The following is a 23578-nucleotide window of genomic DNA, read 5'->3' as shown; positions in this document are numbered from 1 at the left end:
TCTTCTTGATAGGAGTCCAAATTCCCAAGTCATCTATTTTCAGAATAAACTCTACTAATTTAAATTGATACAGATATTCTGTATGGTATGCTGTATCATGGTAGACACATGGATCCAATTCATTACAAAATATTTCTTTCAGCCGCATTTTCAAAGTTAGGTATATGCAACTGAGCACATACATTTGTGAATCAAACAAATAATGTGAGTCAATACCAAATGTGTTAGCTAAGGCCCTGATCAAACAAAGTACTAAAGCATGTGTTTAAGGGCTATGCTCGATCATGACTTAAATTACTGTAGCCCCAATTCAACAAAATACTGAAACACATGCCTTAGTTAAAGCTCATGAGTAGTCTAGTTGAGGTCAGTCAATATGCATGCACATGCTAAATATTTCCTCACAAATATTATGCACCAACAACTGTATGTGGGAAATGCACTTACTTCAATCTGTGAAAATCTGGCCAATAGAAATTTTAAAATTTTCCTTAGAACACATAAACATGGAATCTATAGGTAGATACCTGAACATCACATTAAAAGACAATTAGTAATTTTAAAGGTGTCTCTACTAGGATATGGCATTTCTCCTTCCAATAATTTATAAGTCTATATACATGATAATTGTGCAATAATGTCCTATATTGTGTACCAACAGTCTAATGTTATTAATAAATTGGTTCCATACATATTAATTTCTCCAAGCTTTAAAAGGAGATTACCAATAAAAAAAAATCTTATTGCTACTCCTAAGAGCTCATACTAGCTAGAAAGAAAAAGTCACAGAGGAGCTTCTTTAGCCCATAAAATAAATTAAGCTATCCCTGATGAGACTGGTGTGTGTGTGTGGAGAATTAAAATTGAAAAAGCCTTCCTTCTCCCCATATTAAAATAATCTCATTTGTACCTATTGAAAGCCATTCTACCTAATGTGGTTTTTCATAAAACAGGTTAAAATTAATTTAAGAAGTGAAATCATATCTTATTTGCTGCATCTGTTCTGATAAACAGACATTAGTAATACAATTATAAATCATGCAATTCCACTAAATGCCAAGGGCATACAGTGTCTTACTTAATGCTCTATCTCCATTAGTTCCTGCAAACAAAACAGACTGTATAAGCAGGTGACTGCCACAGCTGCAAACATGGTGCACATCCCTGCGTAGGTTCTAAACTCACCTCCATCCTAGGGTTTCACTTTTGTAACAAACGGAGGAGCAATAAGGCAACTAACTGTAAGTCCACTTCAAGCCTTCTGTCCAGCTGGGCTGCTCCCAGTGTTCCTAGTTCAGTTTGGACAGGCCCTTGCCTATCAGACTTTCCCTCTGACACACAAAAACCCTGTGTCAGGAGAGCCCAGGCCTGAAGCCTGTTTTCCCCTTCAGCCAGAGGAGGGTCCTTCATTCATTCCTGGATAGGTGTTTCAGGGGTGGCTCCAGCCCTTGTCTTCAGGACAGATCTATAAATCCTTCCTGACCCAGTCCATCCATCACACCTTATTTTCTGCGGCGCTGAGCACACACAACTCCCAGAGGAATTGCAGGCCACAGTTCCCAACCAACGGGAGTGGCAGAGCCGGTTGGCTGCCCTTCCACCTAGGAACTGAGGGAAGGGGATGTCGCCACTACCGGGGAGGTGCGGAGCCAGGTAGGGAGCCTGCCAGCCTTGCCAGTTCCCCCCCCCACCCCAGCACCAGCGGGGCTCCCAGGCTGCGTGCCCCCGGGCTGCCCCCCTCCAGCACCCGCGGCAGGCCTGGGCCGACCCCTCCCCCCAAGAGTTAGTCAGGGGTGTATAGTACAAGTCATGGACAGGTCACAGGCCGTGAATTTTTGTTTACTGCCCATGACCCATCCATGACTTTTACTAAAAATACCCGTGATTAAAACATAGCCTTAGTGATAATATATCATCTGCAGGTGTTTGTGAAGGGTCCGTTTAGAGGGGAAAAAGCTTAGCACTTTATGAAAATCCAACTGTTAATTCTTAAAATAATTTGCTATAATACAAAAATGTATAGAGCCCTGCAAATCCGCGGATACCTGCTTTATATCCGCGAACCATGTTTACGGATCACGGATAGACACGGATCCAAATTTTATATCTAGAGCTTTGCAAATCTGTGGAGACCCACTTTATAGCCACGAACGATGTTTGCAGATTGGATATCGAATGCAGATACAAATTTTGTATCTGTACAGGGCTCCACAAATGTATTCCACAAAAATGCATGTTCTTCCTTCTGCATATGGCTCTAATGATACACCAGTTCATACTCAGAAGAAGCATGACATTTCATATCCACAAATAGGGGAGCCAGCTCAAAAGAATTAACCTGTGAACATGACCTGATACAGCTCAATACGGTCAGGATTAATTCAATAAATCTTTTGAACTCTTTCAATGTGAAACAGTCATTTGTAATTTTTGATCTTAGGGGTTTTTTTGCTGGCTGTGAGAGGGCCCTCTGGCTCCAGCCTCTGCTCCAGCTTACAAACTGCTCAGAGACCCTTGTGCTAGTCAAACATCTTGTGTAGTTTATTTACAATGTGGATTCCCAATACCTTCATACGATATACAGCTCTGCTTCAACAGTCCTATGGAGCCCACAACTGCTATACCAAGCAGGGAAGGGAAATCTCTCTCTTCTCCCTGTTACCTGCTTTCTCCCCTCTACTTCCTTCCTGTGCCTAATACCTTAATTAGCCTTCCAGCTTTCCTCCACCACAAATTAGGCACAGCTCTGTTTAACCAGCCCCATTCTGCATTATTTGATTGGAGCTGCTATGACCAGAGTGCTGGATCAGCTGTTCTTGCTTAGCACTCTGTCACACTGGCTTTTACTACTACTAAAAAAAAAAAAAAAGAAAATCATCACATAACTAAAAACTGTTTCCTTACTGTTCAGCACAGCAATCTAAAAGTTTCTGAATTAAATGTTGGCATTTCTGAGCCTACTGTCAGAGATGCCATCTTGCTAAAAAGGAACATAATTCGCAGCAACGGAAACATGGGAATTCAGGGTCAGAGCCCACACATTAGTTTAAATTCTGCTTCAATATGGGTTTGAACAATCTGAAGAATAAAAATATACTTTGGAATATTAAACAGGACAGTGTCAAGTTTAAAAGGCTTAAAATTAAACATAACGATGGATGCTGCACTGTTCTTTTACTCTGCTGCCTTGAGGTTTTTTTGAGCATGCAAGATATTGAAATATAGAGTCATGCTCTCTGTGTTTCAGAGCGGTAAGATAGAGCAGAATTCTTGAATATTTTAATACCCTACCTGTACCTAACAATGGAGAAAGCAGGGAGAGGAATGACAGCTTTGTGGCAAAGGCACTGGGTTGGGAGTTAGGAGGTACGTAGATTCCACTGAGTTCAGCTGGAGCTTACTCTCATATTTCTAAAAACAGGATCCTGAGGCTCAAATCCTAACTCTCCCACAGACCTTGGGTAAATCACTTAATCTCTCTCTAAGCCCCTCTGTAGTAAACTGGAAATAATGCTTCCCCATTTAACAGAGGAGTTGTTATGCATCAAAAAAGGCACGTGCAGAGACAGACCAAGGTGCATCTGCCTTGACCTTGGCAGGCAAGGTTGGAGAATGTTTAATGGTGGGCCTCTCTCACTTAACTGCAGTTGGAATTCTCTTTTTCTTGATGACATGTGGGTCTTGTGAAGGTGCAAGCCTAGCTCAGCACTCCCAAAGGTTGTGGCTAGTAGTGAAGACAAGCCAGGTAGAAAAGACTGATGGGGGACAACATCTCCTGGAGAAAAAACACATCTTGTCATGAAATGGCCTACCTGGGAGAACTTTAGGCCATAGACAATTCTTCCCTGACAGAACAGCATGAGACCAATGAACTGAGACTACCTAGTATTTCTGAGACTGCCAAAAGTGACTATTGACAGCCCGGCGAGCAAAAGTGACTGAAAGAAACAAGCTCTCTGGAATCAACTGCTCTGCAATACGTTAAGCATTTACCAAACACTATCCTTATCTTTTCTGGTTTGTCAGGCAAGCATTATGAAGGAGAAAAGTGCAATAACAGTGCTGAGGAATATTAATGATTATTAAGCTACACTAAATGGAAAAGCTATATTAACTAGAGTGCATTCTAGAAGGTGTGGAAAGCAAGGGCTTTTTCTGTTCAGTTTGAAAGGCAGAGCTATATAGAGGAGCTTGGGAGAGAAGAACTGGGGGACTAGATGTATGTAAAAAATTACTCCAATTTCTTTGGTACCTCTGAATGCTGGTCGACATGGTTGACAGTCGAGAAAGTGTGGACCAAATTTAACATAATCAGAGAGATGTTATACTAGTTTCTAATTTGTTTAAGGCTTGTGGTGTTTGCATCCTAAATTAGAGACCATTTCCACAAAACCATAATATTACACTTTTGTCCTGCAAAGCAATTGTAATATGGATGACTTAGCACTGTAAGCAAAATACTTGCTGATTCACCTGTACATTGTATTCTAAGTTTTACATCAGAATCAAGTCAGATACTGATGATTGTTATGTCAATTTATCAATAATATTATTGTACTGTAAAAAGTTATGAAAATACCTTTATTATATCACAGCATAAACCTGCAATTATTTTACTAATTAATGAATAATAGTATAAGAATATAAGAATGGCCCTACTGGGTCAGACCAAAGGTCCATCTAGCCCAGTATCCTGTCTTCTGACAGTGGCCAGCGCCAGGTGCCTCAGAGGAAATGGACAGAACAGGTAATCATCAACTGATCCATCCCTTGTTGCTCATTCCCAGCTTCTGGCAAACAGAGGCTAAGGACACCATTCCTGCCCATCCTTGCTAATAGCCATTGATGGACCTATCCTCCATGAATTTATCTAGCTCTTTTTTGAACCCTGTTATGGTCTTGGCCTTCACAACATCCTCTGGCAAGGAGTTCCACAGGTTGACTGTGCGTTGCATGAAGAAATGCTTCCTTTTATTTGTTTTAAGCCTGCTGCCTATTAATTTAATTTGGTGATCCCTAGTTCTTGTGTTATGTTGTGAAATAAATGTCAGTGACCACCATGTTTTCCCCAGATTGTAGGTTTATGCCTGCAAATAGAACATTAGACGGAAACAGTACTCTGTTAGAATTATAAATGTCTCAACACACTTCAAAAACAGCAAATACGTTAATCGTTTCGACTGTCACTACTGTTACTCTAGTTCATGATAAAAAATGCAGCTGATTTAAAATCATTTAGTTTAACAATGAAAAAAACCACTGAGCAAGACTGAATACAGGTAGTTTCTTGGCTGCAGTGTATCAAGTTTTCTGTGCTATGGTTAAAAAAATCTTATTGTTATGTTCATGGAAATCTTATCTTTACCAAATAAATGACTAGAAAATGTGACGTACTCCACACATTATCAATAGTATGATAAATTGCTGGTTATGCAGTATGTGACTTTTAACATTATAAATACAATACAGAATGTAATTGTACTGGTTATTAAAATATAGCATTAGAGTAAGAGCAAAAGATTAATATTGCTTACTTTGGTTCTCCTATCTTGATACCAGGGTGTTGTGTATAGGCATGGGAATGTGTGCTGGGTGCAGATTTAAATGCCATGGGACAGATAGGACACTTGTAGAAGACTTCACAGTGGGAACCTTGAATGTGAGACTTGAGTGCAGCCACATCAGAGTACACAACATTGCAATGTACACAGCTGTAAGAGAAGAGGAAAAGAGTCAATCTAACATAACACAAAAGTGTACTAAAATAAGTGGAATCAAAACTGGGTTTTAGGCAGGTGGAGGAGGGAGGATTATGTATTCAATCTGATACAATAATATGATTTGATTGGTTAACAAAGTACAAATCAGAGAGACAAGGTGGGTGAGGTAATAGCTTTTACTGGACCAACTTCTGTTGGTGAGAGAGACAATTGTTCCAATAAAAGATATTACCTCAGCCACCTTGTCTCTCTACTATCCTGGGACCGACACGGCTACAGTAATACTGGAAAGTACAAATCACACATTAAGATCCAACAGAAACAAAGTGGTTATAGACCTAAAAAAGAAAAAAAGATAACAATAATTAATTTGCAAGATCTAAAGCCAGAGGACAAGATTTGATAATAGCGTTATGCCAACAATAGACAGAATGGCCAATGGAATCTATTCCATCTGCTGATTATAAATAAGAACTTTTTAGACCCTATGGGTCCTAGAAAACACATTTTTATCAGGAGTAGCAGATTGTATGAAGAACCATATTGCAATCTAGAAGCTACCAAAAATGAAATACAACAAGAATAACAACTTTACTATATTTATTCAGGTTTAATTTTAATGAAAATGTTTTCTTAACTGAGTGATTTTTCTCTGTACATAGTCAAATCAATATTTGGACAGAGAAGAGTAAACTTAAATTCAGGGTGACTACGCAGGAGCTTTATAATCTTTTCTAAACATCAGGTTGGAATTCTGAAAATATTTTTCTAAAATATGCCTTTGAAGTCTTAGTGTCTCTGACACCTTCCCACAATTCAATCTACAGCAAAGCAAGTAACATAAATTGAGTTAATATAAGAACACAGGAATTTCCATACTAGATCAAGTCAGTGGCCCATTTAGTTCAGTGTCCTCTCTCCAGTATTAGCTGCTTCCAAGAAGTTCCAAAAATACCCTGTAGTGGACAATTATGGAATAACTTGCTTATAGGGAAAGTTTCTTACTAACCCCAATCTTTTGGAAGTTCACTTGAAGAATGAAGGTTTATATCCCTTCCAAACTTTATTTCTATCTAATACAATTATGGAACTTCTCGTTAGCCATATAAATGTCCAATCCTTTTGACACCCACTAATCTGTTGGCAATGAGTTCCACAGGCCAATTATGCATTGCATTTAAAAAAATCCTTCTATTGGTTTTAAATTCGCTTCCAATTTCATTAACCGTCCCTTTCTTTTCATATTAAGAGAGAAAGGGTAAATTCACTCAATTTACCTTCACTATATCATTTATTATTTTGTATCTATCATGTATCTACCTGTTCGTATCTTCTCTAAACTAAACAGTTCCTACCTTTTAAATCTCTCTTCTTATAGAAGATTTTCCATGCCTCTAATTATTTTCGTTACCCATCTCTGAACTCCTTCTATGTCTGTTATATCCTTTTAGAGATACGGTGATCTTATGGAAGAGAGATAGCATGATGATATAGGAAACATATGCCATTTTTCAGATATGGCAAGCCAAAAGAATTAGGAAACTTTTTGAAAAGTGAAAGCACAATTTTTGAGCCCTCTTATCTCACAAACACATTGTCTCTGAGATACCTCCAAATTTCTAAAAAACCTCTACTTCAGCATAACAGCATATATGTGAAATTTCAGGTGATTTGGCTTAAATCTGTTAAAGATGGGAGGGGCTTAAACGAAACTTATAAATGAAAACGACCTTCCCTTAACTACAGACACACAACTCTCCACAACACTAAGTTTTAAGTATCATCATCTTTTTACATTTAACTCCATATTAGTTCTACTTCTAATGTGCTAGTGATATCACATTCAAGAGGGTTTTTTTTTCTTTCCATGAGTTTTTTTCCTTATAAATAAAATTAATCCACAACTATAAGCATCCACCTCTGACTATAGTCTGCATGTCTGCCTGAATACAGAAGTAGCTCTGCTGAAGATCTGGGTCCCCCTCAGGTCCAGGTCCCCCCTCCTGGACTCACTGTTGCAGCAGCTTTTTTCCCCTCAGTTTGAGAGAATCCAGCTTGAGTCAAGTGAGCTGAATTTCCTCAATTTAATTAGCTCACTCAGCTAGTCTAGATCACTGGCATCAAACAGCTTCCTTAAATTATTGGACACTGTTTGGAAAGGCAGGAGGAAATACATCCTTCCTCAAGAGCAAGTTTGGTGTTGATTCTGAGGGTTCTAATGAGGAAGAAGATGGATTCTTGATTGTCTTAGATTTTTTTGTTTTAGGATCATTGGATGGAGAGGAGAAAAGGAACTTTGACGCAGATTATGGTGAGGGGTTCACACAGTTTCTCATAGGGTTTTGAAGAGAAATCCTGGATAATCTAGCACCATTGTCCTGATTCATTGTGGAAAGTAGATTTTGACTATGAGGGGGTCTTCTGGTTGCAACGACCATATGGGTAGAGGCCAGGTGTCTCTGAGGAAGACGTTGCATCTGAGTCCCACAGGTGACTGAGGTATAGGAAGGGAATGGGCTGGGGATGGAAGACACGTCAAAAACCTTCCCCTTCTTCCGAACACCTCCTGATTATTCAGGAGACGGGGAAGAAGGAGAGAGAGAATAATCCAAAGAGACTTTGGGGCAGATGAGAGTTGAATCTTTGGCCTGACCTACCCAGGTCACCAAAACCAGAAAGATCCTGCCACAACATCTGCCTAGATGCAGTAAAAGGACTTCATCCTCCCCTCAGAGTAACCTTAACAGAAAACTTTTCAGCCATCCTGATAATTGAACTGTGTTTCCTTGAGGGGAAGATATACTATCGGCTGGTGGGATTCTAAATCACACCACTCTATCTTTAGGAAGCCAGTTAAGACTGACTGCAAGACTATATTGAAGTGCTATGCAGAGGCCTGCTGTAGGAGTTGGGAAAAGAGAGGCTATTGTGAGCTGTTGGCTTGGTGCTGCTCTGAGTGTTGGTGGAAATCTAGGGACTGACAGAGTTTCAAGGCTGCTCAGTGCAAGGCTAGAGGTTTCCTTGATACTCCTCCAATTCTTGTTACTCCACTGACAGTTGCTTCCCAGCAGAAAATGTAGGGGAAACACAGGAATTAAAAAGAACGAGAAGTACTTGTGGCACCTTAGAAACAAGTACTCCTTGTTCTTTTTGCTGATACAGACTAACACGGCTACCACTCTGAAACAGAATTAAAGACTCAACAAAGAGCCAAAGTAGCAGACTGTTGCACTCTCTGATGGACAATGTGAACTGGTTTAAAGTATAATGTAATGGTAAATCCAGCAGTGGGAACCTGGACTTCCCCAACTGGGGAAAAAGAGTGAGAACAAGAGAGGGAGAAAGACTTCAATAAAGTTGCCTTCTGTATCTGATAGACAGGTGGAGTACACCCATCAGTGCTTTAAAGATACAGTCTAGCAGTAAATACAGAAAAGATTATCATTATTTTACCAAGACTACCTAAAAGTCAGCTTACGTCTTTTTTTAAAGAAACTAAATTAGTAAAACGTCTGAATTCATTAGCTTAGAAACTGTATGCCTTAATATGACATCTCATGTCTGCATGAAATTAGTAGTATTCTAATTGAGTACCATACATAAGCACAAGCCCAAATTCATAGCTGACACCCAGCAAGAATTTTTATCCCAAAATGTGTAATACAAATAGTACTGTAGCCATGACAACTTTAAAATAATAAAGCAGCATCTTGCAAGCAACTGTCACAATAAAGAGAAACTATTTCAGTTTAAGTTTGAAAAACATAAAAGAAACCCATTACATATATATATTATATATAAACTGACAACATATTTTAGTTACACGTGTGTAATCATACTGACCGAAAACCAACTCTTCGTGTGTAATGTAGGCAGTTCTTAGTGACGTGGGTCTGGAAATGGACCGATCTGCAGATTGCTCCACATTCAGGACACGTATATGGAGATTTATGCTGATGAATTCTCTGGTGTGATGCAAAACTGCACTGGTTAGGAAGCAGCATCTGGCAGATATTGCAAGTCTTCTAAATGATAAACCAAAATAGATAAAACAAATGGTTTGGTTCAACGATATGCTTTCTTCTGTCAAACATTACAGCACATTTTTAAAAAACCCCTGTGTTATGGTTGTGATATAAACCAATAAGAGCAGGCAAATTCAGATGTAGGCCCTAGTCCTGGATCCCTTTGTAAAACAGAGGCCTCTAAATTGGACATTCTGGGGCTGATATAAAGTCCCCTTTACACACCACTCTGGCACTGTGAAGGAGCCTAAAGGTCCATGTGAACTATATTTATGCTCTTAACTCAGAGCACCACAGAAAAATCTACGCCACCAAAATAAACTTAAATATGGTGTGTTATCTTTACTTTTAGATCTCCTTGCTTATGTTGTTTTTTAATTGTAACATTCAGAGTACCACTTAATGGGGGGAGGTTAATTTTTTTTTAAAAAGGTGGTTTTAAATATATTTACCCACAAGACCAGAGTATTGTGTATGCATTGTAAATATTGCACATGTAAATAAGAATTAAATTTATGTAAAACATTTCTAAAGCTTTTTTTTGAAAAGGAGTCTCTGTAAGTGCAGTAGCCACTTTCCCAATCTCAAGCAATTATTTTTGGTTTTCAAACTAACTAATTAACTAAAATCCTTTAGTACATGATGATCACTTGTCAAGTCAGAATCACGAGCACTTTTTGGCTGCTTTGTGCCATTCCAGTGATGGAATGCAAATGATGTAAATCGGATGTAAACACAGATTTAAATTGGGTTTACAGCTCCTTTCCATCACTGAAGAGGCACAAAGAGGCTGAAGGGAACCTGTAAATCTGGCCCATATAGGTTTTAGTTACATAAATGCAAAAAAGCATCTCTAAATAGCTAGGCTACAATCCTGGACAGATTTATGCTCTGTGCTTGACTTTAAGCACACGAATAGTTCCAATGACTTCAACTGAACTATTCACATGCTTAAAATTAAGTACTGGATGTTAAGTCTTTGCAGAACAGGATCCCTAATTCTTCTTTTTAATACTTTGTTTGTTTGTTTTTTAATAACAAGCTGGTTATAATAAAATAATAAAAAGTAATTAATAATAAGTGATTGACCCAAGGCAGAAAGCTACAAGCCCCAAGCTGAAGCCTGAAATTAAACTAAAAACCAAAACCAGCAAATCTCTTAGGTCCTATACTTTAAACCAAGCTATAATATACATAAATAATGGATAGCTAATGTACAGGGCTTCTGGTGCTTTTTGGTATTTCTATTTTTTCTTCACAAAAAAAAATTAGAGTAAGGAGGTCATCGTCCGTGAGAAAGTACAACTTTTAAAATGTTCAATTTCTACTCTAATGGATTTTAGGGTCAAATTGTCAAAAGTGCCCCTTGACTTTCAGTGGGACTTATACTCTTGAGGGACTTAGGCACTTCTGAAAATAAAATCGAGTCTCCTAAGTGATGTAGGCACTTTTGAAAATAAGACTTTTGAAAACTTTACCCTTAAAGTAATGAACTAAAACGCAAAACAAAAAATCCTCTATCAATTTGTATTACAAACAGACTTATTGAACTACTGATTAAACAAAATTGTAATTATGAAATAATACAACACAGTGTGTTTATTCTTGCTGTAAAAGAGTCTGTCCCCCGCAAATGGTAGGCATAATATGAAAATGACCATCTCCTCTAATTCTGGACCATTTTCCTTTGAATAATTTTGTGTTTCATAGTAAAGTCCAAAGCTGCTCCCTCACGGTATGTTGCAATTATAGTCATAACAGCAGAATCAAACTTGCAATTGTAAGCACAGTAGTAGAATGTTATAAGTAGGACCTTACCAAATTCACAGCCATGAAAAACACATCAGGGTCTTTTGTGTACAGATTTCACGGGGGAAGACCAGCGTTTCTAAACTGGGGTTCCTGACCCAAAAGGGGGTTGTGGGGGGTTGCAAGGTTATTTTAGGGGGGTTGAGGTGTTGCCACACTTACTTCTGCGCTGCCTTCAGAGCTGGGCGGCCAGAGAGTGGCAGTTGTTGGCAGGGTGCCCAACTCTGAAGGCAGTGCCATGCCAGCAGCAGCACAGAAGTAAGGGTGGCCATATCATACCACGCTGCGCTGTTGCCTTCAGAGGTGGGTGGCTGGAAAGTGGCGGCTGCTGACCGAGGGCCCAGCTCTGAAGGAAGGGTGGCAATACCACACCAGGCCATCTTTACTTCTGTGCTGCTGCTGGCGGTGGCGCTGCCTTCAGAGCTGGGCTCCTGGGCCGCAGATGCCGCTCTCCGGCCACCCAGCTCTGGAGACAGGGCCGCTGCCAGCAGCAGCGCAGAAGTAACGGTGGCCGTACCGCAACCCCCTCTACAATAACCTTGTGACCCTCCAACAACTTCTTTTTGGGTCAGGACCCCTACAATTAAAACACTGTGAAATTTCAGATTTAAATACATGAAATCATGAAATTTACAATTTTTAAAATCCTATGACCGTGAAATTGACCAAAATGGACCCTGAATTTGGTAGGGCCCTAGTTATAAGTAGCTTCAATGTGGTGCTGACTCATCATTATTGGCAATTGAGTCTATGCACCCATGTAAAGTTAGGGCCTAAACCTGCTCCCACTTAAGTCAGAGTTTTGATACTAACTACAAGAACAGGCCCTTAATAGTTACTGTGAAAGATAACATTAAAGGGTTTATTTGTTTTTTAAAAGAATATTAGTAAATACCATGAACCAAAGTAATCCCTCAAACAATTTAACAGTTTGAGAATGTTATGCTTATTCTAACATGGAATATACTTTTTATTAATATTATGGTGATTCTCCACCAGGGTCACAGGCATGTTCCAATAAGGATTGCTTATCTGAGTAGGATTGCAGGATCAGACCCTAAATATATAAGATGAAATCCTGGTTTCATTGACGCTAATGGGAATTTTGCCTTTGACTTCAATGAGGCCAGTATTTCACCTGTAAAGGAATTCTTTTTTAAAGATGCTATTTTGTACTACTCTCTAATTTTAGAAACCTGACAAGAGACAAGGTTCATTTTTATTCCTTTCATAATGCAGGATCTCAGTCTAAATGCTTTTGAGGACCTATGCAAACCCAGAAAAAAATTATATATAGTTTTATTTTAAAGAAGAATGTTAATATGAAGTATCTTGAACTCTACACTGAATTAGGGAGTTTAATTTTATGCAGCTCACTCTTAAACTTTACTTTATAATCCTGATGGCCCTATATGTTGGAACATGGCCTTGTTCTAAGCATGTGCCACAAAATGTCCTCATTTTACACACATACACACACACACTTTAAAAAGCCAAATATTTGTTCTTAATTGTCCCAGTAATAATTCCTGAAACACTGAATTATGACTTCCATTACTAATAGAACTAACGTGGGGTTTTAATTTTGTGTTCATCACAGGCTTAAGGGAAAAAGCCTGACTAACCATAACTCTATTTAAAATGTTCTTACCACATTTAATGAGCTTCAGTACCACTGCCACAATTTATCTTTTGCCATCTACGTATTAACAAGCAGTAATACAATAGTGGAGAATCTGGAGTATTCTTTGATTACATAAGAAAATGGCAAAACAAAACTTCTTATTCCAATAATAGAAATATATGGATTTTTCATATTCCTTCCAAAGTATCTTTGTTTGCAGCACTACAAAAGAAAACCCGGATGTTACGCCACAGAAAAGCCATACACCATTACCAATCCCACTAAGTATTCCTCAATTTCAGAAGTGCCAGCAAGCAGTTTGCATAATTAGTCTACAACACTAACACTCCAGAATGTCACAAAACTCCAGCAATACTAGTTGTCAAAGTAGGCAGTTTACTACTTTAACAAGCGTAGAAAATATGTGTAATTGTAGCTGCTTACAAGAAGACACTACCCGGGAATTCTACAAGCCAACACTTCTGCTTAACACTTTACGTTGGGCTTAAGGTGAGCCTGAATTTCCACATCTATCATTCCAACCCACATAAGAGCAAATCATGTTTTTCTTAGTGTGACAAGCATTACAAGCATTCGGATCTAGGAGTAAGGAGGAAGAGGCTTGGGGGAAAATGGTAGTGAGGAGAAATAAAAACCCACAAGACCAGTTAAGTCATATTTAGGGGTATTGGCTACACAGCTTCCATGAGCACTATGCAGTTATACCTCTAAGCCTATCTTACCTGAACATTTTATTACTTCAGGTTCACTGTCTTCTCCATATAGCCCACTGACTCAATCCTGCACTTACACATGAGTGGGCCCATTGAATTCAATGGGACTACTTACATGAGTAAAGTTAGGGCTTGTCTACACACTGTGGCAAATAACTCTAAGCGGGTGTAATTTGTGAAGCACTCTAAATGCTCCACATAGGCCCTGCTGGCATGCTCTAAACGGTACCTACTTCAAACTGACGTAGTGCTAGACTGCCATGTAGATAAGCCCTTATTCACATATTCATCTACAGTATTAGACACATAGTCCGTTTCCGTGGTGGTTTGGGTGGATCCTTCACAAAATAATAAGAAAGAGTTCCTATAATATGTGGAGAAGGACCTCCATGTTCAAACCGTTAGACCGGTGGATTTTTTTGGATAGTTTTTAAAAGAAACCTTCTAACCTGTTTCCGAGAAATATTTTTAAAAAGAAAGAATTGTTATCTAGACTAAACCAAAACACAACATTTGTGCTAACTGCACTGCAAGAACAGTTAAAAGGACACTGTGAAGATTGGTAACCCCCAAATAGGAGTTACTGTGCTTTCTATTTGTTTGCAAAATCCAAATAATTCCACATGTTCTTCCCGGCTCCCCCCAAATCAATCCACCTTTTCTGACCTCCTCTCCACCCCCCACTGCCCCAAGAAACAAATCAGTCTAGCAACCCACATTCTTGAGCAACTTTACAATAACAAGCCAGTGCTAGGTAAAAGGAAGATCAAAAGTCAATAAAGAAATAATATTTCTCTTTCAAGTTTCTAAAGAGATATTATAATCAGAGAGAAAAATTCAAAAATTATTAATAAATACCTAGACAATGTCCTTCTGCAACAAACACTATTCCCACAACAATGCTTACACTGATTGATGATAGAGCACAAAAACATATCTTGTTAGAAAAATGTGATATACTGTTGTTACTGAAGTGGTAGTGTTCATTTAAGCTGCTTTCATGTTGGGCATTCCATCTCAGTTGTAATACTACTGAATGTAATAATGCACACATATAAAAAAGTGGTCACAGAGGTTGAAACCATGTCTGACAAAGGAAAAAGACCACAATAAATAGGAAAAATAATTCTTTTTTTTTTAAAGAGGATTTTGCAAACAACAGAGATTTATAATATTTAAAACCTATTTATTATCAGTGTCCTTTAAAAAAAAAAGAATTAAAATTAAAACTTTCTGCCCTTGCAGTGGCTTACTGAAATAATGGAGACTGATGTAGCTAAAATGCTTGGATTTTTTTTCTTTGAAAACAGAATATCACATGGCCAGACACTAAGGCCTTGTCAACACTTAAACTTTTAGAGGTTTTGTTACCAGTTAGAGACAGCCAAGTTGTTCACAGGTTATATGCAATACAGTCTAGTTTGTGTCCCCGAGCAGCTTTTCTGTCTTCACAACTGTATTTGAATTTCCGCACCTCTGATTCTGCCTACTCATGTTTATATTAATACATTCTGGGGAAATCTGGGCAGCTGTCCCATAGGCCTCAGCAGAGGAAAATGTGTCCAAAAGACATGCACACAGCACAGAATAGCAGCACACTAGGCAAGAACATCCTAGTTTAGGGACAACTGGGAGGAAACAGCACAAGCCACGCCGATTATACAAACATGATTAGGTTGCTTTGCCCACCCTGGCAAAAACCACCAACAAAAACCCGGCATGATGGACCAACATTTTTTTCATGCTTTTCTGCTCAACTCTGTTCATTTTATCCTTACCTCATCCTCCCAGCCCACCCGCACTCCACATGTCCTGTCTGATATGTAGCTTCTGAGATCTCTGGGGCAGGGAATGTCTTCTTTCTTACTTGCTTTTACAGTGCCAAGCCCAATAGGGCCTTGGTTGGGGTTCCTAGGCACTACCATAATATAAATAATAGTAATGGATTAGTTACAAAAAAGCCAACTGTACGCCAGCCTAGGCCTCTGACAGGGTTAGCTGACCAGTTATGGAGTTTTAATTATGTTGTGCATGGGCACAAAATATATTTAGAGTCAACCATGCCAATAACTGGTTAAACACTTGGTTCAAAATTATAGTGGGACCAAAGGGTGAAAATTCACTATTCCATCTTCTTCGCCCAAAGCCTAAATAATCAGACTTTATGCAGGGATCTCTATAGCATTCCAAGGGTGGGAATCCACACATATCAAGCCACAGTAAGGGCATGAGATTTCACTGCAGGCCCTTTGTAACTATTATTCCAGCTAATAGCTGGAATAGCATCTGCTACCGTGTCATATAATCCACGCAATCCTGGATTCAGTGTTTCCACACTCATCTACCTTTATATGCAGGGCTACTTCAGGTGATGTGTACAAAGTGTTGCTTCACAGACATCCTACCAGCACAGTCCCACAATGTGTCTTAAGTAATATGGAGGCCCTTGTAAAAGCCACCAGTGTCTGTACTGTACTCTGTACTGTATCAGAGGATTTCTTACTAAGTGCAAAAGCTCAGCAAGTCTATCCCTGCCATTGCCTATAAGAGGAAGAATGTTATACCCACACTCCTGTCTCTGACGATCTGAGTGTATTTACTGGCTTTCCATTCACACATAACAGGAAGTTGCAACACGAAATTGCAACACGAAAGCCAGCCACATGCTTTGAAATACAGTAGAATCCTTTTTAATTGGCACACCCCAGGGAAAATCCAAATATGCCAATTAAGCAATGGTCTCAATTATCAGAGGCTTATAGACTACACTGTGCATTGGTTTATTTCACTTTTATTTAATAAGTTTATGTAAATTATGCAATGTACACAACATTTTAAAAATACTATATTAAGATAAATTTGACTCATTTTAGCAATCATAAGAGAGAAAGAAAGCAGTAACAAGAAAACAAATGGGCACACAGCTGGAAATATATGCTAGCAAACACCACTTTGCACTCCTATTTTCAGAAGGCCTGCACAGCAGGCACATCATTTAAATAGAGTTAGTGTGCCATTTATTCATTGCCTAGAGTCACTGTAGCACCCAAATAAGTGCCTAGCACACTTACGGCACTATAAGTAATAGAAATTGAAATCAAATCAAAGACACAATCAACCATAAGACAATCGTTCCCATTAAGTGCGTGTACTCTTAAGGAGGGTGCCAATTAAGTGGATTCCATTGTATATTTAAATTCCAAAGCATAAAAAAGGATCACTACAAATTCTCAGTGAATATCATTACCAATTTCAGTATCTCAGGGCACAGTTCTCAGAAACTTCCAGGGCTTTGGAGCTGTGCTCCGGCTCCACTCCAGCTCCAGACAAAAACCTGCAGCTCCACTGCTCCGGAGCTGCTTCGTGGGCTCCACTCCAAAGCCCTGGAAACTTCGCTAAATCTTAATTTTAAAAACCTCCACCACCCTTACAGATGTAAACTTACGACCTGGATCAAATCAAATTTTTCCAACAAAGTACACTCTAATTCTGAAAACAATGACATTCACTATTTTGTGCTTGCAGGTTTTTTTCCTATTTTTAAAATATTTTTTCAAGCATTTATTATTTCTCTCAAATGAGGTATGAATGTTTAAGTGAAAGCAAAAAACACGTTCAAATCTCCTATTCTTATTGCTGAAACACTGGAATTTAAACATAAGATACTCTACTTGTCCACTTGTGTCTGCAGCCTGTTGGAAATGTGTAGCAAGAGATGTCTCATCTTGGAAAACTTCATTGCACTCCAAACACTTTAGACTATGTCTACAGAGTTTTGATGGGTCTTCATCTAGAGGCATAGCTGGAATGATAGGTGTACTTGCTGGGGCTGATATTACTGTTCCAGTTATGCCAGACTGTATCTTGGTTACAGTATGTGTGCCAACTCCCATTGGGCTTTGAAGAGCAGAAGATGCAGCAGTATTGCTTGAAGGAGACGCTATCATTTGATCTGCTGGGACTGGTTTTAAAATCAAATGTGAGCACTGCATTACAACTCCTTTTTCCTTATGTCCACGCGCATGAGAAAGAAGACTGCATTTATTGTAGAAAACTAAATTTTTTGTACAATGGTTACATGTCACTTCAATTCGCACACTCCTCCTATCATAATGCTGTGTCAGACTCTTTTCGAGAGCAAACGAATCACCACATTCCAAACACTTGTAACCACGTGTTGGTAATGTTATACCTGCATTGGCAGGAGGACTGAGGTTTGGGACGTAAACTGGGACAGGATTAACACTACTCAGCACCTTATTGAATGCTTCCACTACAGAACTCTGCAGAGATGATACCACCTGGACACGTGACACTTTTTTAGAAGGCTGTGAGGCTGCTGCAGAAATTATTGCCTGCTTTATTTGTTGCTGAGGTTTTGTTAGCACTTGGCGGAGTTCAGAGGTGGTTTGAGCACCTTGAGGCAGAAGATTAAGGTTGGCAAGATGGACTGTCTTTGGCACAAGTTTAGCGCTGGCAAGGCTTGATGCTGGCACCACAACAGTCTGCTGCTGTATAGCATTTGCAGCTTTAATAATGGCACTACTGGCACTTTGCACAGAAGCAGCAGATATTACAGTGGCTTTCACCGTAGTATTGTTAGCAAGCTTCAGATTAATCACTTGCGATCCTGCTGTTTTAACTGCTGAAACTGGGAGAAAAGCAGTAGCCACAGGTTTAATAGTGACCTGTTTTGGTGCAAGTTCTGCAGATGCAACAGCATTGGTGACAACTGCTGACTGGAGAGGTGTCCTAGGAGGAGAAGAAAGAACAGCAGCAGAAGTTGGAGAGGATAGGAGAGATGTCATGGAAGCTACCATGGAAGCAGTTTGCTCTGGCTTTTTACCAGAGTCCAAATCAACTTCTGGCAACACCCTTGTAACTGTTCTCTTGATTTCCCCAGAAGAAGTCTTGATGGTTTTTATGCGAACTTTTGGAATGGCTGGCGTTGACCCTGCAGGAGAAGATGGAGACCCTTTGCTGCTGTTTTCACTTGATACACTTCTGGGACTATCGGGTTGTTTTATAGATGGTTTTTTAGCACCATCAATAAGACTTTGAGATTCAGGTGATTTCTCAATAGCCCGGGGACTTTCATTCATGTCTTTTGGTAATGGAGAAGATTCTCTTGAAGTAGACTGTAATTCGTTACTGGTATCTGTAGCTGCCTTTTTAGCACTCAGTGCTGCAATTGCAGCAATGCATGAAGAAAGCTTTGCTGATGACTTTGCTTTGGACTGTGAAATGCTGGCAAGATTTGTTTCACCTTTTTCAGTACCTAGTTTTCCATCAAGTACCCTGTTTTCAAGCAGCTTTTCAGAATTGTCTTTCATCAATTTGTCCTCTATTTTTCGGGCTTTGAATGGTTCATAGACACTTACATTCACAGAGTTTGTTTCTGTTTCTCTTTTAACACCTTTGTTTTTATCTACATTACTTGAAGCTGGAATTCCAGGTTTAATCAAGTTTTCCCCTCCAAGCATCTTTAGTTTGTCATATTCCTGCTGGGAAACTGATCCTGTTAACACATTTGCTCTGAAATTTGCACGCATCTCTTCTTTATCTGGAGGATCATCCACCTCTATTTTTTCATCATCATCAAATTCTTCAGCACTTGAGATTGGGCTAAACTGGTTGAAAGCTGACTCTTTCAGAGTAGCCTCAGAAGCTGACCCCTCCTCTTTCAGACACTTCCCTTCATCTTTACCATAACTTTCAAGAGCAGATGCTGTTAGAAAACCATTATGTAAGCCATTGCCTGTGGAATGGTGGCCATCCTTATCCACTCCTTCAGAAGACTCAATATTACGTACATTTTTCACAATGACGCTCACACCAACATCTGATGATGATGGCACATGAGAATCTTCATCTGTATGAGCATTCTGTTTTATGTGGTTTTCATGATCATCATGTCCAGACTCAATAGCTGCTTTAGGATCGACCATGTCTGGGATGTCAAAGGCTGCAAGAAGGTCGTCGAAGTCGGGGGTCTTCATATCCCCCATGGTCATGTATTTGTCTGGAAGCAAATCTGTAAAAAGAGCAGAGAATCTTTATATCAGTACCTTAAACATCAAAACCATATTTTAATACTATATATATATATATATAAATAAAAATAATGCCCCTATACGTAGTTTGTAAATGTTTTTGCGAAGTGTTACCACACTTATTTCACCCATGAATGTATAGAAATGTTATAAATCACAATTTCTTTTCAGAGGTTAGAAATTATCCAGTAGCTGTCCAGGTCGAAGCGAACATGCCAAATGATTACACTGTGAGACCAGCACAAAAGAAGCCTTTGGGGATTATAATTTTCCCTTTTATTTTAGATTTACACTTTCCTTTCAAAAGCACCCTACTCCTGTGCTTAAAGCCAGACACCTCTACATTATGGAACTTAAAAACCTAGATCTCTTGCACATTTGTACTTTTCACTGTTAGTCAAACCACTGAACATACCCAAAGACTGTAGATCAAATGCACTCTTAAAAAATGGCATTGTTCCATCACACTATCCTCTATATGACGTGAATGTCCAGAATACTCACTTTTCAGTACAGCTATGAAAGAGGTTCCATCAGGATTAATTCCAATTTAGTATATTTAGGTTGATAAATTCAACTCCAATTAAATAGGCAAAGGAGTAGAGAGTGAGGAGTGTTGCCCATTATTTGACATCTACTGACTGAGACAAGATGGGTGATGTCGTATCTTTTACTGGACCAACTTCTGTTAATGAGAAACAAGCTTTTGAGCTACACAGCACTCTTCTTCAGGTCTGGGAATGGTACTCAACTGTGTCACAGCTAAATACAAGATCAAACTATTGGTGACCCTCTTGAGTACCTTTCCCAGACCTGAGGAAGAGCTCTGTGTAGCTCGAAAGCTAGTCTCCGTCACCAACAGAAGCTGGTCCAATAAAAGATATTACCTCACCCACCTTGTTCCTCTAATACCTTGGGACCAACATGGCTACAGCAACAGAGCATATCTAGTGACTGAATCAATTAAGGTCATGAGGTCTTTGCAGTACTGGACATTTGAACTGTCTTCACAGTAAACAGTTAACCTCAGTAAGCTATTTTCCAGACTACTTTCAGTCACCCACTATGGCCCAGATCCTGCAAAGATTTACACACATGCTTAAATTTATGTACTGTGAGTAGTCCCATTGACTGTTAAGTACTTTTGTTATGGTGGTTGCCCTTTGTTAACTGTGACACTGCCCTGCAATCTTTCCTTTTTCTCTGCAAGAACTAGGCAGATTGAAATTCCTTTGAGTTTACAAAAGGGTGGATTGTTAATTAACTGCCCCCAGAACATTTTCACAAGGTTAGAGTATGAGGAGTACCTGTAAAGGTCCTTTTGCCCCCCTCTACTCTAGGGTTAAAATCCTGTTAATGGAGCTGCTTTTAAACACATAGTATACCAACACTATTTGCCTGACCAGTGAATGTAATGCAGAAACATTTTTCAGATGGCCTTTAAACAAACACACCCTAGACTAAAATACTGTATTGACCTCAGTTGTAAAGTAATGATATCTGGGCTACACTGGGCGGACAAGCCAGTTTTCTTTAATGAAAATGGAACATTTTTGGCTATAAGGAAGCAGACCCTCAGATTGTAACAAAGCAGCAAAAACTAATCTCAGGGTTTGTCCTAGGAGCTTCAGATGGACAAAAGTTCAACTACAGCCTTTAGAATACCTAGTGCTTGAGATAGGAGATCTGCCTTGTGCAAATTCATAAGCATCTGGGAAGAATCTTTGCAAAGGCCTTGTCTATCCAGGAGAAATTACCAGCACGGCTATTCTGAAATAGTTATTCTGCTACTGCTAGTCCAGTATAATTTAACTATTCTAGAATAACTCACCCATGTAGACACTCGATTCCAGAATAAAAGTGATTTTAGCCTGGAATAGCTACTCTGTTTCCAAAGCAGAGTAGTTACTTCAGAATAAAGTCATATTTATTTCAGAACAGTGAGTCTATGCAGGGATTTTCCATTATAGCTGCCTGTCAATTTCCCCATGCGCACAAGTCCTAACTCCCTGAAAACCTGATAAGAAAGGGTCAGGAGCTTGAACTTAGTGGCATGCTAACTTCCTGTGCAAGCTACGCAGAGGGCTCTGCTTGCTACCATTAAACCAGCTGTTTGACAGGATACAATTAAAAGGGAGTACTCGGTCCTGTTACATATAGTTAACAAGACCAAGGATGGTTCAGACAATGCTGCCACATCTGCAGGAGGGGTCAGGGCATGGGTTCCCACCTGAGACAGAATGAAGTACTAGTGACATGTTTATTGCTTGTGCGTCAGCGCTTTGATGGGTACATGGTGTGAAGAACAAGGTGCTACTTATTGAACGAGGGCACTATTAGGGAGTATCATCCATTTATCACTAGGGGAAATCACACATTCCTCTATTTCTATGAACCAGAAATCTTCACTCACTACTCACTTAACTCCTCCCACAAATACATATACCTAGTCTAAACATAATACCTAGACTTCCCTTCCCCCACCCCATATCAGGCCATGGTCACAGCATGAGGTGGAAAGAGGAAAGAGCTGGCTTATTAACTTCTGGGCCTTGTATGCAAGGGGAAACAATAAAATGGCTTTGCAGGGGCTCCAGCTTTGTTAGTGTTCACCCTGAACAAAATACTACATCACAGATGGCTAAAATCCAACTGGAAGATGTTTCTGTGGGAAGGACACAGTAGTTCTCAACTATTCCACTGACAACCCAATCAGAGAAATACAGGATGCTGGGCCACAAATTCACAGGATCTGCTACAGACCATATACACAGATTTTGGTTTCCAGTGGAATTTAAAATATCTTAATTCCCTCATGGAGAGATATCACTAGCCAGCTGCTCAGATTAGGTTTACTAAAGCACAACTCAGGACATGATACAAGTAAAATAAATAAGTTATTAAACAAAAATAAAATAAAAACAAATTTACCAGGTTATTGTGGTGGTGGTGGTGGGGTTTTCCTTTTTGTTTGGGGGACTGTTTTGTTTGTTTGTTTTTGAAGGCGAAAAATGGGATAGGACTGCTTGAATAGGTTTTTTTTTTTTTCTTATTTTAAAACAATAATTCTGCATACAGGAACTACAGCATGCAGCTCTGTGACTATTCAGTAGCCTTCCTGCCTCTCTGGTGCTTCCATCTGTACTGAAATATCCAAAACATGTTGTTTCACGCCTTTATCCTCAGTACTTTATTCTCCACATAATCAGCCAGTTGAGCTAGCCCATGCCTATACCTTCCATTACTGGTATACAAGGAAGATTCAAAGGTCTGAGCCTTAGGTGATGTAAATCAGTGCAGCTCCAATGAAGTCAACCCTCCACTATCTTTCTCAAACTTACCACAAGAGAGCGCTTAGGTATATGTACAGCAATAAAAACATAAAACAGGGCAAGACTTTTAAAAGTTTGTAACAGAGACCTTAGGCCCCCATACTTGTTTTAGATGTACTGATGCTACTCACTGCTATACAGTTCTCTTGAGCTATTTAACTGCAAAAGCTGAGAATTCTGCTCTTCACCTTAAATTTGACACTTAATTCAAAATCTGCTTTTTGACACCAGTAAAAATGGTTCAGGATCTAAAAATGAATCTATACTAAGGCTTCAGCCAC

The 23578-nt window shown here is 39.3% G+C and overlaps 1 protein-coding gene across 4 annotated transcripts in view; it reads right to left on the bottom strand.

Annotated features, from left to right (window-relative positions):
* ZNF532 (zinc finger protein 532) overlaps positions 1 to 23578 on the bottom strand; it is an 85850-nt gene that overhangs the window by 22980 nt on the left and 39292 nt on the right. For 3 of the 4 annotated variants that reach the window (XM_074952411.1, XM_074952410.1, XM_074952409.1), the window contains exons 2-4: positions 17584 to 19946; positions 9564 to 9745; positions 5535 to 5711 (exon numbers count right to left, since the gene is read on the bottom strand). In XM_074952411.1, coding sequence (XP_074808512.1) covers positions 5535 to 5711; positions 9564 to 9745; positions 17584 to 19926 — 2702 coding nt within the window. In that variant the 5' untranslated portion in view covers positions 19927 to 19946. The remainder of the gene's footprint in view (positions 1 to 5534; positions 5712 to 9563; positions 9746 to 17583; positions 19947 to 23578) is intronic. The other variant, XM_074952412.1, reaches the window with a different exon arrangement.

Source organism: Natator depressus, chromosome 5, assembly GCF_965152275.1.
Source record: "Natator depressus isolate rNatDep1 chromosome 5, rNatDep2.hap1, whole genome shotgun sequence".
Taxonomy (NCBI): domain Eukaryota; kingdom Metazoa; phylum Chordata; order Testudines; family Cheloniidae; genus Natator; species Natator depressus.
This window is presented reverse-complemented; position numbering and strand designations above follow the sequence as displayed.